Source organism: Narcine bancroftii, chromosome 11 (assembly GCF_036971445.1).
Source record: "Narcine bancroftii isolate sNarBan1 chromosome 11, sNarBan1.hap1, whole genome shotgun sequence".
NCBI classification, from domain to species: domain Eukaryota; kingdom Metazoa; phylum Chordata; class Chondrichthyes; order Torpediniformes; family Narcinidae; genus Narcine; species Narcine bancroftii.
Window position 1 is genome coordinate 63726924 of NC_091479.1, and position 18173 is coordinate 63745096.

The following is an 18173-nucleotide window of genomic DNA, read 5'->3' on the forward strand; positions in this document are numbered from 1 at the left end:
TTGCTGTTAAATGCCTGCGGCCTAAAAATCCTAAGAATCTCCTCAGGTTTTACATCTTCATCTCTACTTACTGTCACTTCATATTTAACACTTCGCCACAACAAAGTAGGGAAAAATAATAAGGATCACGAGTATACCATTTGGTGCCAGGAGACTGCTCTGCCATTTAACGAGATAATGGGTGATTATCTGACAAGGTCCTCCAGCTTTTTCATGTTTTTACTACAGTTACAGCATCTGTAGATTTTCCTGTTTCATTCTCACCAGTATTACGCTCTGCTTTCACAACCCAAAACCTGCCTGGAGATTTTAGTACTGCTCTCAATTCAAGCCACAAAAGCATCCTTTGTCTTGCGCTCTGTGTCTGCACCCTCTGGGGGTGGGTCACACTTATTTCCTGTAACCATTATCCCTGCTGAATTTTATTGTTAATTCCTGCGGATGCTGTCACAGAAAACCTGGCAGAGTAAAACATAAGTTCCAAAGTGCCTCATTCTGTTTAGCTGAAGTCTCAGTAGATGCAAACTATTCAAAGACTAGCATTTGTATTGTATTTGGCATTGGGTTTGTTCTAAATATACATGCCTGAAGCCTATTGCTCCCTGAGAATACAACTGTTTCCTTTCATCTTGCTGCTTAGTAGAGTTAATCTCTCTCCTCTCTGCTTTCAAAGGACTTCATTCTCGAGGTCATGCAAAAAATATTTACATAGAGCTCTCTGTAAACTCAAGTTAAAGAAGAAAGGCTGGGTTGCACTTAAGAAGTACCTTAAGATCTCTGGTCATCCAAAAGCATTTTACTCTCTGTGTCGGGGAAGGACTTGGTGAAGCTTTAATTGCAAGTCTGATCTATACCAGGATTTCGAGGATCATCTTGCATTCTGCCTTCGTCCCCAGAATAAATCCTATCTTCTGACTTATTGATGTTTATACTTGCAACAGAGGAAGGTTCATTGGGTTGATTTCTGGGATGGAAGGTTTATCATATGAGAAAAGAATAGGGAACAGACAGACTGAAGTTATACTTTCAACAAGTTAGAAGATTAAGAGGAGACTTTATTGAAACCAAAAAAATCTCAAGGGGGTTGACAGGGCACGTGGAAGTAATGTTTTATTGAGCTGGAGTACGTGGACAGGGACTTAGAGCAAAGGGTTAGCCAATTAGAACAGAGCAAAGAAGACATTTCTTCACCTAGACAGTGGTGAATATTTAAAATCCTTGACCGAAGATGGTCGTCTAGGCTTGCTTGCTGAGAGTATTCAGGACAGAAATGAATGGTTTTTCTGATATTGAGAGAATCAAGGAATATCGGATTGGTGCAGGGAAAGGAATCAGGCACAAAGGGCTGAATGGCCTCCTCCTGCTTCTAATTCTGATCTTCACAAAGCTGTATGCAAAGCGGTCAAATACTCGAAGACTTTGCCAATGATCTCTAGACCCCACAGCCCTTTTCGTCTGAGAATTTCAAAGATCCATTGCTGTCAAGGTGAAATTTTTTTAAATTTCTGAATCAATTGTGCACATGCCCTAGTAAGGTCCTTAAGAGTTTTTGTGCATGTCAAGGGGACGTACAGCACAGAAACAGACAACCTAGCCCACAGTGTCCATGCCAATACCCACCTATACCAGCACTTGGTCCAAAGCTTTGTGTGCCTTGAAAATGTCTAGATAATTCTTGTATGTTGTAAATATCTCTGTCTCCTCCATCCTCTCGTACAGTGCATTCCAAATTCCAACCCCTTGGATGCAAATAATCTTCCTTACATCCATTTGACTCCTCACCAGCCCCAGGAATCAACTGGAAGAGGGACTGAGATTCTTGGCTCCAGTGACCAAACAGAGAATGTTGAAATTATATTAAAGAATGACTGGGCAAAGTCTGATAAGGGTGGGAAGTGGGGGAAAGATTCCATTGGACAAAAGGAATGCGTATGGGATAGCTTTTTGGAGCAGCTTGTTGATGAGCCCACCAGGGGATCAACTGTTCTGGATTAGGCGTGTGTAATGAACCAGTGGTGATTAGAGACCTAAGGTAGAGAAACTCTTAGGTGGTAGTGATCATAAAATGATTGAATTCACTTTGAAATTTGAAAAGGAGGGGCTAGAGTCAGATGTGTCCATATTTCAGTGGTGTAAAGGAAATTACATGAGAGAGGAACTGGCTAAAGTCAATCGGAGAGGCACACAAATGGGGAAAGCAGCAGATTCGCAATGGCTGGAGGTACTGTGAGAAATGAGGAGAGTGCAGGACTGGTGGTACAGACCAAAAAGAAAGAAATGTGGGCATGGGAAAATCAGACAGCTGTGGCTATCGAGGGAAGTGAAAGCAAAAGAGAGAGGTAGACAAGGAAACAAAAGGGTTAGGGTTAGAGAGATGGAAGACTGGGAAGCTCTTAAAAACTTAGTGAAGGGATTAAGGAAGGAAAAGATTAATTCTGAAAGGAGGTTAGCAAATAATATCAAAAAAGGATACTAAAAGCCTTTTTAAATATAGAAAGAGTAAATGAGTGACCAAATTAGACATAGGACTGATAGCAAACGACGCTGGAGGAATTGTTATGGGAGACAAGGAGATAAAAGGGAATCTAGGACAAGGGGGCATAATTTCAGGATCATAGAGCGTCAATTTCAGAGATGTGGTTAAAATTTCTTTAGTCAGGCAGCCGTGGAATCTCATTGGGTGTATTTAAGGCAGTGCTTGACAGGTATTTGATTAGTGAGGGTGTCCAGGGTTGCGAGGAGAAAGCTGGGGAGTGGGGCTGAGTGGGAGGATGTATCGGCTCATGATTAGAATGGTGGAGCAGACTCGATGGGCCAATGGGCCGACTCCTATTGAATATCTTGTCATCTTGTGAAAAAGACATTTACCCAAGGAATGAGGCTGCTGGGCTGAAAATAGGCAGCGGGAAGAGGAGAAAAGGACTTTACAAAGCTATGGTGCTTCAAGTGATTTTGAACTACAAGGAGCCAAGTGTCCTAACTAACTTGTCCTCAACATTGTTCTTAGATACGTTCTGGATAATCCCGCTATCACAAGGGCAAAGAAGATTTTGGATCTGGGAAGTGGCTGCCATTGCAGCATTCATGAGCGGAGCGACAGAAGGCCTTGCCAATGACATTGACCCATGTAAGCACAAGCGAACTGGATGTGGAATTGTGTCTCTGGTTATAACTGGTTTACCTGAAAATGTTAAAGTTGTGAGGAGAACAATTTTGGTTGTTAAATGGGAAAGTAAGAGAGAATGAATTGCAGGGCTATTGGGAATAAGTAGGGAGTGGGACCTACAGAATTGCTTTCCTTAGACAGAATGCCCTCTGTGAAATATCAGGGATTATGCAGCATGGGTGGGTAATTGCATTGGTGCACAGATTTGTGAATTATTAAAAGGTAGAACAAGCTCCAAGGAATGATGTGTTCTTATGTGATTTGGGAGAATTTATCGAGAACAGCTCCTGTTATTGTCTTTGTACCAGAGCTCCCAGTTCACCCAGCCAGTTTGCTTTGACATATTTGTGAAGTCATCACCATGGAGTTGGAACTGATCCATTTTCATGCACAGCAGTGATTCATGGTCTAGTAACCGTCCTAAGGACCAGTAATCTTGGATGCTTTCTATCGTACCCCCTGTCTAGTTTGACGCAAATTCATCAATTGGAGTACCTGAACAATTCTTCTGTTTGAAATCAACTAACAAAGAAAGAATAAGAAATCCTTTCCAAAGGCACTTAATTCACGTGGTTTGCCCACACAGATAGATGAATTCAATCACCATGGAATACTTTCAAAATGATAGCACAAACAAACCTTTAGATTATATTCCCCTTTAGATTATAAAATAAAATAATTGTAGGCTGGACACAGTGGGGTAGTCAGAAGGAATACAAAAAAAAGATATTATTAGCAAGGACTGATGAAAGCGTAGTAGGAGCCTGCATTTTACAAGGCACAAGGCAAGCCATTGTCAGAACATGAGGCGATTTGGAAAGCGTAGGAAGTTGAAACAGAAGAAATGGCAATCACGTACTGTACTTGGCAGAGATTAAGGACAATTTTCAAATAACTTGGGTTCTTAACCCAAAAACCAATTATCAGTGCTGATCCACTCGATGAATAACTGCGGGGAACTGCAATTGTTGTTTGTTTTGTAAGTTTCTGAAGGAATTAGATGCATTGGTGCACAGAAAGCAGGTATAGTCATCTGCATTAGTCCTCAGATTCTGCTTATGAGAACTAATAATTCTCTTGTTCATCAAATGGATAAAAATGTTGTTTAAAGCTGTTCTTGGAAGCACAATGGGCATTTTTTGGAAAGGGACAGTTTTTTGGACAGTTGGAGGAAAAGTTCTGTTTCTCTGCATGCAGTACATAGAGTATGAGTTTGAGTGTATTTTAAGGAACTGTCTACGATGTAGTATGACTAGATATACTGTTGTACAAGGTACGCTATTAGTTGTGTTGATTACATTACATGAAGAATATTTTGCTGGTGGCCTACCCTTGCTGCTCATCAAAATGAATAATACCACAAAAGATCCAATTAATACTGCAGTGTATGAAGGCACACATCAGAGGAGATGCTGTTACACCAGATCTTGGAGTTGAAAGCAATCCCAGTCTGATTCCTAATTACCAGCTCAATATTGAATGAAACACAAAGGTCTGTATACACTGTGACTGCAGTCAAAAACATACCAAAATGCTGGAGGACTAAGCTGGTCTTTCAGCATCCATAAAAGGCAAATATATATTGCTAACATTTCAGGCCTGAGCCCTTCCTCAAGGAATAAGCAGAATAACCCAAGAGCAGGAAATCTCAGAAATCTAGACAAACAAGAGGATATGATGGGGGAAAGGTAAGAATTTATGTCTGTGCAAAAGGAGATAGGAAAGGGAAAGACAGAGCTGGGGGAAGAACTGAGGTGGGGGTGGGGAATTTTAATGAAAGCCAGAGAAGTCGATATTAATACCATCCGGTTGAGGGGTGCCCATTCAGAAGATGAGGTGTTGTTCTTCCAATTTGCGGGTGATCTCAGTCTGATAGTGCATGAGACCATAGACAGATTCGTCAGCAAGGGAATTGGATAGAGAATTGAAATGGGTGGCTACTAGGAGATCCACATTATTGCGGCGGACAGAGCCGAGGTCCTCAATAAAGCATTCTCACAGACTGCATCCAGTCTCTCAATTGTAGAGGAGACCACAGCAGGTGCACCAGATGCAGTTGACGACCCCTGCAGATTCACAAGTGAAATGTTGCCCCGAATGGTGGTGAGGGATTGGGTGAAAATGGAGCATGTGCTGGGGTCACAGGTGCAGGGACCAAGGGGATGATTGGTGGGGAAGGAGGAGTGGTCAAGGGTGTCATAGAGGGATTGGTCCCTGTGGGAGGTGGAGAGGGGAATATGTGTCTAATGGGATCACAGAAATGGCGGAGGAGGATGTATTGGATATGGAGGATGGTGGACAAGAGGAATCCTGTCCTTGTTGAGTGAGGGGGTGGAGGGAGCCAGGGCAGATGTGCAGGTGATGAAGGATTTGCAGGTGAGTGTCGAGTTGATGGTGGTAGAGGGAAAGCCATGTTGTTGAAGGAGGAGGACACTTTTAATGCAGATAGCAATTACATTCTGGAACAGACCCCTTGTAGAGCTGCTGGATACAGAAAGGATCAGAGACTGCAAGAGGGAATTAGATTGAGAGAGAAAATTTGCAGCGCCATGGGACAAGAATGTCAAGATTTTGATGCACATTGGAATCTGGAGGTTTCAGGTCGATAGTTCCTTGAATTGACCACAAAAGTAGATAAGGTGTTAAATGCAATGTTTAGAATGGTTGCCTTCATTGGCTAAGGCATTGTATGTAAAGATAATGAAGTCAAGTTGCAGCTATATAAAACTTCGGTCTGCACTTGGAGTATTATGTGAAATTCTAGTCGCCACATTGCAGAAAGGATGTGGGGGCTTTGGTGCAGAAAAGATTTACCAAGATGTTGCCTAGATTAGAGGGCATAGGGAGATGATCGACACACTTGAGTTATTTTTCCTGAAGCTGAAGAGAAACTGATAGAATTTTACAAAATGAAGAGGCATAATTATGATAAATTATAAAAGGGTGGATGGTCAGAATCTTTTTCTGAGGGTAAAATGTGGTATACCTGTACTAGAGGACATATACTTAAGGTGGGCGTGGAAGCAGGGGATTTTAAAGGCGATGTGCTGGGAAATTTTTGTTTTACTCCGTGATGGGTTCTAGTGGTTGTGGTGGAAGAAAATATGATGGTGGTGCTTCACAGACTTTGAGATAGACAATTAAAAATGCAAGGAATAGAGGAGAGATATGTGCAAGGATCAGTTTTAGTATAAATGGGTATCATGTTCAATGCAGACATGGTGGGCTGAAGGGTCTATTCTGCACTATTGTATGTGCTGAGGGAATTGCTCCACCAGGAGGCAGCAGGCAATTAATGGGCCAAATAGCCTCATTCTGACCCATAAACATTCTGTGATTTTCCAGTTCTTTCTGATGTCCAGAAATGGGTTTATGCCAACTGAATAATAAACAGAAGCGGAAAATTTAGTTAATGTTTCAAACTAAGTCAAATATTTATGACCCTGTTGAAATACTTGAACAGGGCAGCACGGGCATTATAGTAGGAAGCGCAATGCTGTTACAGCGGCAGTGACTTGGGTTCGAATCTGGCATTCTCTGTAAGGAGTTTCTACATTTTCCTTGTGTCTGCTTGGGTTTCCTTTAAGTGCTCCGGTTTCCTCCCACATTCCAAAGACGTGGTGGGGGGGGGGGGTGGGGGGCAGGGGGGGGTGGTTAAAAAGGTCAAATGGTCACATAGGTATACTTGAGTAGCATAGGCTCGTGGGCCAGAAGGGCCTGTTACTGTACAGTGCCTCTAAATCAGTGGTTTTCAACCTTTTTTCTTTCCACCCACATACCACCTTACTAATCACAGAGCACCTATGGCATAGGGATTACTTAAGATGGCATGTGAGTGGAAATAAAAAGGTTGAAAAACAATGCATTAGTTTGACCTTAAAAAGTTTGGAATTAATCTCATGATGAGCTGATGGATTGGCTGAAGTACTTGTCTTCCTGCCTTTCTTGCAGTGAGCTCTCAAAGGACCATGTGCTGGGATCACATGTGGATGAGTGAAAGAGATGGATGTTGGTGATTAGCATAATAACAAAGTGAATTGAAGTACCATAAATAAAAGACTCTGTGTTGGTCCCCTTGATTAAAAACAGCTCCTTGCCATTTGGTTAATTGTGTTGTGGAAGATGGTGCAGTCAGATGCAAAATGTAAAAAGAAAGGCAAGTCAATAAAGATTAAAAGTGCAAATTTAGAAAAAGTGAGAACAAAATGGTTGCAGAAAGTTTTAAAAAAATGAATTGAGAATGACATCAGAAATATGATTGATCACAGAAGCAGATTCACACCATATGAATCAAAATGGTAAAACTATTCAGTGAAAGTATTTCCGCTCTTCTTCAGCACCACAGTAGTGGAGCTACTGCCTCATTGCTCCAGCAACCTGGATTCAGGCCTGACTTCCTTTGCTTTCTGTTTGGAGTTTACACTTTCTACCTGCAAATGTGTGGGCTATTTTTCCAGGGGCTCTGCTTTCCATCCACATCCCAAAGATATGCAGGCTAGTAGGTGATGAGTAATCATTAACCACAAGCAAATTAGAAGCGAGTGATTAAAGGCTTTAATAACATGAAATAACATATGAAATTTCATATGCTGCTGGCCCAGTTCCAAGGCTGGAATGAAGGTGGGGAGACTTAGGCGAGTCAGCCTTTGTTGGAGAATCTTATGGGGGTGGAGTTACAGGGTCAGAGACAGGCCAGCCTGTACAGTATGGGAGTGCATTAATGCAATGCCGTGTTCCACCACAGTAGGTTAATTTTGCTGCTGTAGATAGCCTCTGCTACGTTACAGAGTGATGGAATCCAGGTGTTGATGGGACGATGGGATGAGTGTAAATGGGAACTTCATGGTGACACAGACTTGGTGAGCTAAAGTCCTGCTTCTATGCCGTCTGACTATGAGAGCCAAGTACCGATGATGGACAATCAGTAATCAAGAGCCAAGCACTTAAAATGAACCGGAAGCCAAGAGCTGGGAAGGAGCAGATTTCAAATATTTTCGTGTGAGGAAATTCCTGCTAAGCTCAGACGTTCCTGTTGGTTTGCAGTTCATGTCACCATTGCACCTCTATTCATTCACTTACATGAGTGGCAGTTGTAAAACTTGTTATTTATTCTCTATTTTTAGTTATCCATAAGAAGGTGTTGCTGAGGTTGTCCATATGCCAATCCTTCACTGTCTGCCTATATAAGCTGTTACATCATAGACCAGCAGCAATAGAAATTCACCCACCAAGACAATGGTATCTTCAAAACAATATTTTTTTAAAATTAATAACTATTAATACTATAATATCTTACTTAACTCTAACTTACACCAACTATGTGCAAGTGTATATATGTGTGAATAGATTACACAAACCATTACAACTTAGGCACAATTCTGAAAAGTCAAAGTTCAGTTTTAGAAATATTGTGTTGAAACTCAGAAATTTTAAAACTGTTGTTCAAAAGTAATTACATAGTTGAGACACCGAGTCATCAGATTTCTTAAAACTCACAAATTCTTGTTGAGTTGCTTTCAGAGAAAGGTTTCTTCATATGAATATTTTATCACAACTTTCCCCTTTCTTGGAAAGGAGTCACAAAGCTTGTGACCTCCATGATGCTTTCACAGACCCAGGCAAGGTTCAGAAGAAGTAACCATCAAAATGGTCATGATCCAGATGCAAGAAGGATTTTGCTTTCTTACCCCGATATGGGTCTGTCAGAAGTGACCATTTCAATCGCCACATTATTATTGCTGTCTCTTGTCAAAGAGAAGCAGCAGGAGTGACCATCTTCTCCCGATGTCACTTTAAATGCGTCCAGATGATTTTCTGATGAACTAAAAATGCTGCTTTCTGAAGTGTCTTAAATCACATGACTTGCTTGAGCAATAGTGGTTGGTTTCATTTCTTAAAAACATGAGCCAACGAGCAGATGGCCCCTTCTGTTTAAACAGTTGTATCTTTGAATAAGCATTCATGTTTCTGGATTTCAATGGAACAATAATGGAACAAATGGGCCAAGGGAATTAGAGGAACAAATTTGTAGGGAGATAACGTATATGTGTGAAAATCATAGGGTAGTGATCATGGGAGATTTTAACTTCCCACACATTGATTGGGATACCCATACGGTTAGAGGGCTGGATGGGCTGGAGTTCATTAAATGTGTTCAGGATTGTTTTCTAAATCAGTTAGTAGAAGAACCGACTCGGGATGGTGTAATACTGGATCTCCTGATAGGGAACGAGCTAGGTCAGGTAGCGGACATTAATGTTGGAGAACCAATTGGGTCTAATGACCATAATTCTGTTAGTTTTAGGGTAGTTTTAAGGAAGAGCAAGGAGAGGCCTAAAGTTGAGGTTCTGGATTGGAAAAGAGCAAATTTCGTAGGAATAAGAAGGGATTTGGGGAGTATTGAGTGGGACAGGATATTTTCAGGTAAGGATGTTAATGAAAAATGGAGGATATTCAAAAAAGAAATTTTGAGGGTACAGAGTAGTTATGTCCCAGTCTGGATCAAAGGAAAGCCTGGCAGTCATAGGGAGGCTTGGTTTTTGAGGAATATTGGAAATTTGGTTAGGAGAAAAAGGGAGGTGTACAAAAGGTATAAAGAGCAGGGAGCTGAGAAGTTGAAGGAGGACTACAAGGAGTGTAGAAGGAATCTTAAGAAAGAAATTAGAAAGGCCAAAAAAAGGCATGAAGAGGCTTTGGCTGACAGAGTAGAAATAAATCCAAAGAGTTTCTATAAGTACATTAAAAGTAAAAGATTAGTGAGAGATAAAATTGGACCCCTTGTAGATAGCGAGGGTAGGCTGAGTGAGAAGTCTGAGGAAATGGGGGAAATTTTGAATGATTTCTTTGCCTCGGTATTCACTAGGGAAAAAATGTTGAACCAGTTGAAGTAAAGAAAAATAGTGGGGAGGTCATGAAGCATATAAGGATAACCGAGGAGGTAGTGATGGCTGTGTTAAAAAAGATAAAGGAGGATAAATCTCCCGGACCGGACAAAATATTCCCTAGGACACTCAGGGAGGCTAGTGGACAGTTAGTGGGACCATTAACAGAGATATTTAGGATGTCACTGGCCACGGGGGTGGTACCAAAGGATTGGAGGGTGGCGCATGTGGTTCCTCTGTTTAAGAAAGGGTCCAAATGCAAACCTGGGAATTATAGGCCTCTAAGTCTGACGTCTGTGGTGGGCAAGTTGATGGAAAGTGTTCTGAGGGATGCTATTTACAAATTTTTGGAGGTACAAGGATTGATAGGGAGTAGTCAGCATGGTTTTGTCAGGGGTAGATCATGCTTGACAAACCTGATTGAGTTCTTCGAGGGGGTTACAAAAAAGGTTGATGAAGGGAAAGCTGTGAATGTTGTCTATTTGGACTTTAGTAAAGCTTTTGACAATGTTCCCCACAGGAGGTTAGGAAAAAAGGTGGAGGCATTAGATATAAATAAGGAGGTAGTGAAATGGATTCAGCAGTGGTTGGATGGAAGGTGTCAGAGAGTAGTGGTAGAAAATTGTTTGTCCAATTGGAGGCCGGTGACTAGTGGAGTTCCTCAGGGTTCGGTCATGGGTCCACTATTATTTGTTATATATATTAACGATCTGGATGTAGGGGTAGAAAATTGGATAAGCAAGTTTGCGGATGACACAAAGATTGGTGGTGTTGTGGACAGTGAGGTAGATTACCGTAGATTAAAAGGTGATTTAGGAAGGCTGGAGGTGTGGGCTGAGAAATGGCTGATGGAATTTAATACAGATAAATGTGAGGTGCTGCATTTTGGAAAGGCAATTTAAATAGGTCATATACATTGAATGGTAGACAATTGAGGAGTGCAGAGTAACAAAGGGATTTAGGAGTTATGGTAAATAGTACCCTCAAGGCTGATACTCAGGTAGATGGTGTGGTGAAGAAGGCATTTGGAATGTTGGCCTTCATAAATCGGAGTATTGAATTCAAGAGTAGGGAGGTTATAATGAAATTGTACAAGGCATTGGTGAGGCCAAATTTGGAGTACTGAGTACAGTTTTGTCACCAAATTATAGGAAAGATATAAAAAAAATAGAGAGAATGCAGAGAAGGTTCACGAGAATGTTGACAGGATTTCAAGGTCTGAGTTACAGGGAAAGGTTGTGCAGACTGGGGCTTTTTTCTCTGGAGCGTAGAAGATTGAGAGGGGACTTGATAGAGGTGTTTAAGATTTTAAAAGGGACAGACAGAGTAAATGTGGATAGGCTTTTTCAATTAAGAAAGGGAGAGATTCTAACTAGAGGACATGGTTTAAGATTGAAGGGGGAAAATTATAAGGGGAACGTGAGGGGAAATTTCTTTACGCAGAAGGTGGTGGGGATGTGGAATGAGCTTCCGGCAGACGTGATCGAGGCGGGATCATTGGTTACATTTAAGGAAAGACTGGATCATTACATGGATAGGAGGGGACTAGAGGGGTATGGACCGGGTGCTGGTCAGTGGGACTAGGAGGGTGGGGATTTGCTACGGCATGGACTAGTAAGGCCGAACTGGCCTGTTCTGTGCTGTAAGTGGTTATATGGTTATATGGTTATATAAGAAAACTTTTATTGGCTCTGAACTTAGGTGCCTTGGTGTCTGCTTCAAATGGTGTTCTGTGTGTCTTTCCCATTTACAAACCCCCATAGTAACTCTCTAAAATATAATATATAAAAATACAGTTTAAAAAAACATAAGCCTATAACTAAACCAAGAGAAGTGACTTTCTGGTCCTTGTAAAGATTTTAACTTTGTTGCCTTTGCATTTGATGTTTCCTGTTTATTTCTGACCATTGCTTTCCGTGCTCCCGCCCCTGCTACCTGAAAGACTGTTTTTTTGTGAACAGATTCTGTCTGTGTAATGGATTTTCCTTTGGAAATGTCTTATTTCCTCTAGGAATTGGGGAAAGGAAGAGGAATGGTTAAACTGAACAATAGTTGCTATTTTTCAGATCCAGAAATCCAATAGAGCCACTTGGGGTCATGAGAGAGAAAGGTACCTACCACCACTGAATGGGAAACAGAAGCATGGATCCATCCAGTTTGAGAATTCTCTGTGTTGGGGAGAGATGCACAACCATCCAAAGTAGCTTGTAACATAGCCACCTGGAGGTGGTAACAAGAGTCTGTAAGATTCTGATGGTCTCCAGACAAGCTCTGCACTCATCATGCAGGAATGGGTGGAGCCCTGAACCTTGACCCTTCAGGCTGATCAGCCAACAATACGCACCCTGACCTGCCTCCCTCCAACCCTCATGGGTAGCCTCTCCTCATTGAGAAGTGGGGTGTTTCATTGCTGGGTTGAATTTCAAATTTTTTAAATTGTATTTTAAATTTTATTTTTTAAAATTAGATGCAGCACAGCAATAACTCTACCGGCCCATGAGCCCATGCCTCCCAACTACACCGATTAACCTATAAGCTGATTGTTGACTTAAGGAAAGGAAAGCCAGAGATATACAATCTAGTGATCATTGGGAGATCAATGGTGGAGAGGGAGTCTCTATCTCAGAGGATCTTTCCTGGACCCAACTCACCCATGGCCTTGTGAAGAAGGCACGCCAGTGCTTCCTCGGGAGTTTGCGGAGGTTTGGTGTGACACCAGAAACTCTGTTAAATTTCTACAGATGTGCTGTGGAAAGTGTGCTGACCAACACCATCATAGTCTGCTATAGGAACACTAATACCCCTGAGTGTAAAACCCTCCAAAAGGTAGTGTACACAGCCCAGGACATCACAGGCAAAACCCTCCCCACTATTGAGTACATCTGCAGGGAACGCTGCTGTCAGAGGTCATCAAAGACCCATATCACCCAGCACATGCTCTGTTCTCGCTGCCATCAGGGAAGAGGTATTGGTGCCACGAGACTCGCGTCACTATGTTCAGGAACAGCTGCTACCCCTCCAACATCAGACTCCTCAAAGACAAACTCACTTAGAGACTCATTTAGGATTCCTGTTTATTTTATTATTTTCTTTTGTGTTCTCTGTATTGCACAATTTGTTTACATTCATTATCTGTTTACAGTTCTTTTATTTGTTTACATTTATGCTCTGTAGGGGTTTTTTTGCACTACCAATAAGTGTAACTGCTGCACCCACTGGTAAAAAAGAATCTCAGGGTTGTATGTGATGTCATGTAAGTGCTCTGACAATAAATCTGAAATCTGAAAAAAGGGCAAGAATTTGAGCCAGTTTCCTGGTACCCATTTTCCTCACACACCAATGGGAGACAGAGTCTCACAGCAGGCTCCTAGCACAGTAGTGCTGTCAGTAACACATCTCTCTCTATATATACCTGGGCAGAAACTTTGCAGGATCCAGAGGCTTCATGCGATACAGGGTAGCTCAATGGGCAAAAGACAGAATAGACTGTTGAAAATTGTGACTTCAGTAAAAGGTGTGGGTTTTCAGAGCAATTCTGGCTCTCCTTGTCCAGAAATAATGGAAAGCTATCAGGTAGATGTGATGAGCAACTGGATGGTTGACCCTCACTGCAAGAGGATTTGAGTATAAAAATCTTCTTACCCAGGCCCTGATGTTACCATACCTGGAATATTCTTCCTTAAGAAGGTCTTGCTTTGGAATCAAGGGACTGGGGTTAGTGCAGGAAAGTGACACTGTGGGAAAAGACTGGCTATAAAAGGAAGACCAATTCCATGGGACTGAATGACTTAATCTTGCTTTTATTTCCAATATTTTGTTTCATTCTTCAGAAGAGGCCACATCCTGTTCTCAGTTTTTGCTTTTTTTTAAAATATGGCAAGCAAGATTAGGGCTGAGCCAATCATTCACTCTCCCTATCTCCTTTCACTGTGTTACGTCCAGAGGACCCCAAAACCCAGCAGCAACAGAAATTCACCAACACAAATGGTCACTTAAACAAAAGTTGCTTTTAATTTTCTTTAAACATAAAAACAGGATCAAACTTTCTTATTACTATTAACTTAACCCCTTCTAATTCTAAGTGGATGTGTATTAATGTGTACATATTCAGCAAAGTTCTTTGATTCACAGTCCAATCTCACTTCTCTCTCCTCCAAGTTCACTTGTATTATGCAATTCTTGTTCTGTGCGCAAAATTGAACATTTATGAGTTTTCACCAGCTCTGGTGCTTAAAGGTTATCGCTCAGGAAGGTTCTTGTTAGTTTCAGAGAATTTCTTTCAATTGTGTTGCTTGTTAGACACAAACAAACTGATTCTTTCTGATCAGCCACTTCTGTCTTGCCAAAGAACCTTGCCCCATCATGGGTTTTGCAAATGATAACCTCTTCTTCTAGGTCATTACAGAGTTCTGCGTGTTTCCCCTATTTCAGGAGAAACAGTCTAGCCAGCCATTTCCTCTTTTAAGGACTACAAGAGTTTTTCAACAGGCTGAACTCAGAACTCGCAACCAGTCTTCAAAATAGGGTTTCAAAAGGCTTGCCAGCTTGTCCTGTTCCAGTCCCAGCTGCTGAACTCCGTTTTCTCTCTATAAGAAGCCTATTTATTTTTCTTCCTCTCTGCTTGCAAAACCACATGACCCCTCTTGGAACAGAAGACTGCAACCAGACAGATTTCCGGCACTGGAATCAGTTTCTTGAGCTTGGCCATCTGTTGCTTTAAAGCAGGGGTGTCAAACTCAAATTCACGGAGGGCCAAAATTAAAAACTTGGACTAAGTCGAGGGCCGAACTAAATATTTATTGAAAACTTTCAACAACATCTGCATGTTTTCTCTTCTTTCAACATATGTAATGTTAAACTTTTTCTTATTAAAATAAATGTTTAATAATAGTTTTGGATAAACTCTTTCCAGAAGCATTAACAAATGAGAAATAAAATATTCAATAAATAATATTTCTCTATAGAGGATTTGTCAAATGTTGCTAGTGTGCTGTCGAATAGTAAAATCTGAGGGCTATTGAGAATGTGGGAGAATAACACGATTCCTGAAACAATCAAATGGGTGACTGATTGTGGTTGTTTGCCATGCCATTTTTCCATTGGTACAGATATCCTTTGATTTACACACTTTTCAAGTTTTATGCCTAATGAGCTTGTATCCAGGTGCAGGACCATTTTTAACCAGGAATATATTTATCACTGTGACATGAAACTATTGGAAGATCGTTTTATCCTGAGATTAAAGTTCATAATACTTACTCAGGCCTGTATGCGGGAGGGCGGGGGTTTGCGGGCGATCAGGTTGGAAAACGACAGTGCAGGGGCATCGGCTCTCGCTGCAGGGCGGCATCTCGGCGGATTAGCGGCCCCGTCACCGTGAGTCGCGAATCGGCCTGCGGCAGGGAGGGGGAGTGGGCAACGGTCCTGGTGAGGTCAGGCCCGAGGCCTCCGGTTCCAGGCGCTGGGAAGCGGCCTTGGCTTCCCGACACCGGCCAGGCCGCGCTGCGGTGGGGGGGGCGGGCGGGGGGTCACGACAGTGCGGGGGCCTCGGCTCTCGCTGCAGGGCGGCATCTCGGCGGATTAGTGGCCCCGTCACCGTGAGTCGCGGGTCGGCCTGAGGCAGGGAGGGGGAGTGGGCAACGGTCCTTGCGAGGTCAGGCCTGAGGCCTCCGGTTCCAGGCGCTGGGAAGCGGCCTTGGCTTCCCCTGACACCGGCCAGGTGAGACCCTGCAACGTAAACAGAGGAGGTGGGAGCGATTAGCGGGCTGACTCCAACGCATTCTGGGATTTGTTGTATTACTGTGCATGCGCTATACTGGCGCGGCGGCCAGCGGGTCACCTCTAATACATTTTTTAAATGATCTTGCGGGCCAAATATAATTATACCCACGGGCCAGAGTTTGACATGTGTGCTTTAAAGACAATGGTACATTTACTCCACAGCATCAGTCCATTTAACACCTACTTGTGACATCTTCATAGGCCTTCTTCAAAGTCTCCTTATGATAGTTCTTGCATTTTAAATAAGATATCTTTTGTGAAGTGTTTCTCTCTCTTTTAAAAACATTTATATGTAATTTAAAATATATAACCTGTCACAACACCTTCATCCTTCTATGCTCTAGGAAAAAAAGGCCCACAGACTCATAACTCAAGCACTTCAGTCATGCCAACATCTTTTCTGCACCAATTACAGTTTAATGACAAACTTCCTATCGGTAAGTGATCGAAACTGCACACAGTGCTCCATGTGGTCTCACTAATGTTTTGGACAGTTGTAACATGATGTCCCATCTCCTGTGCTTATTGCCCTAAATTGTACCTAATTGACTCATTATGTGCATGGTTTCAAAAACTCCAAAGGAAATGGGCCAATGACAGTTTTTCTCAAGCAAAATATTTCAGTAACAATTGGATCTAGAGCAGTGGTTCTCAACCTTTTTTTCCTGTTCACATAACCACAAGTAATCCCTTTCTAATCACAGAGCATCTATGGCATAGGGATTACTTAAGTTGGTATGTGAGTGAAAAGAAAAAGTTTGAAAACCATTGAACTAATGGATTTGGCTGTCCACTGACATTATCAGTGGAATGGCATGACAATTTGATGCAAGGCACTGGAATACTTTTCATATTTTAAAAAGCAGTCATGTACTCAATTTCAAGTAAGCGCTGAATTAAAATATCACCTTTAGAAATATTTGTTGTTATCTCAATGACACTTTATATAATTTTTTTCCTTCACAGGTTTAAATTTCTCTTATTTCACATTTATCAATATTTTTGTTTTATTAAATGATGCAATATTTTAATTTTTGATAAATTTAGTCAGTGACCAAATTACACAGTGCTTGACACTTTCTTTCTGGAATCAGTGGAAACTCAAAACTTCTCCACGAGATTTTCAATACTGGTCAATTGAAATTCCCAAGAGTTGTTCAAATAGGTATCAAAGGATATGGAACAAAGGCAGGCAAGGTAAATATTTTTTTAACTAAGTGGGAGAAAAGGCTTGATGGCAAGATCCATTCACAATACTAATTGTTTAAAGAAAACTTTCGATGATGAAAAGTATTGATTTTTAATTGAACAAACAGGGAACAGAGTGGTATATTTATGCCATGTGCAGTTTTTTTTTGCACTACCAATTAGTGGTAATTCTGTCGCGTCCACAAGAAAAAAGGAATTTCAGCATTGTATGTAATGTCATATATGTACTCTGACAATAAATCTAAATTATGTAAAAACAATGGTGCAGAAACTCAGCAGGTCAAACAGTGTCCTTTACATAGCAAAGATAAAAATGCATAACTGATATTTTGGGCTTGAGCCCTTCATCAAGGTATGGAAAAATGTTGGCCTGCTGACATTTTTCATACCTTGATGAAGGGTTCACATCTGAAATGACGGTTCTATATTTTTACCGTGGCTATGCAAAGGATACTGTTTGACCTGCTGAGTTTCTTCAGCATTGTGTTTTTACTTCAACCACAGTGTCTGCAGACTTTCATGTTTCACTATAGAGTGGTATGTACATATTTTGGTGGCATTCTTACATTTTTTTAATCTTGATTTCCGACAGTTGTAGCAGTCACTATAACAATGAACTGCGAACTTAACAAAATCCCACCGCCGCACGTAGCAACAGAGAACTTAATTGGAAAGATGGAAGAAGGATGGGATGTGATTCTTCTGGGTGACATGTTTTATGATGATGAACTTGCCATTGATCTTCACAACTGGCTGAAAGAATACAAGAGCCTTCACTGACCAGAAATTCTGATTGGGGATCCTGGAAGAGCAGAGTTTACAAAATATGTTGGGAGAAAACTGGCTGAAGAAGATTGCTGAGTATGAACTTCCTGCATCTACAAAGGAGGAGAATTATGGATTAACTTCAAGCAGTGTCTGGAGATTTCTGTACAGTAACACCAGGCTAGTCCAATCAGTTTACTGTCGGAGTACAATAGTTGGCCATTCAGCCAACTTTCACCTCACCTAAAGAGAGACTAATCTGCATTCTGGATACAAGAGCCTCCACAGCATTCTTGGATAGTGAAATCCTAAGATTTAGTGAGTCAGTGTTTTTTTTCTATGTCTCTGTGCTGAATGATTGGCCCCTAACT

General features: G+C 41.5%; 1 protein-coding gene across 1 annotated transcript in view; it reads left to right on the forward strand.

Moving 5' to 3' along the window:
• The window catches only part of etfbkmt (electron transfer flavoprotein subunit beta lysine methyltransferase), a 57296-nt gene that overhangs the window by 32314 nt on the left and 6809 nt on the right, over positions 1-18173 (forward strand). Inside the window, 5 exon segments of the mRNA XM_069902280.1 lie at positions 3008-3070; positions 3072-3232; positions 16152-16265; positions 17630-17880; positions 17882-18120. Of these exon segments, the coding sequence (XP_069758381.1) occupies positions 3008-3070; positions 3072-3232; positions 16152-16265; positions 17630-17880; positions 17882-18049 (757 nt within the window). The 3' untranslated portion in view covers positions 18050-18120.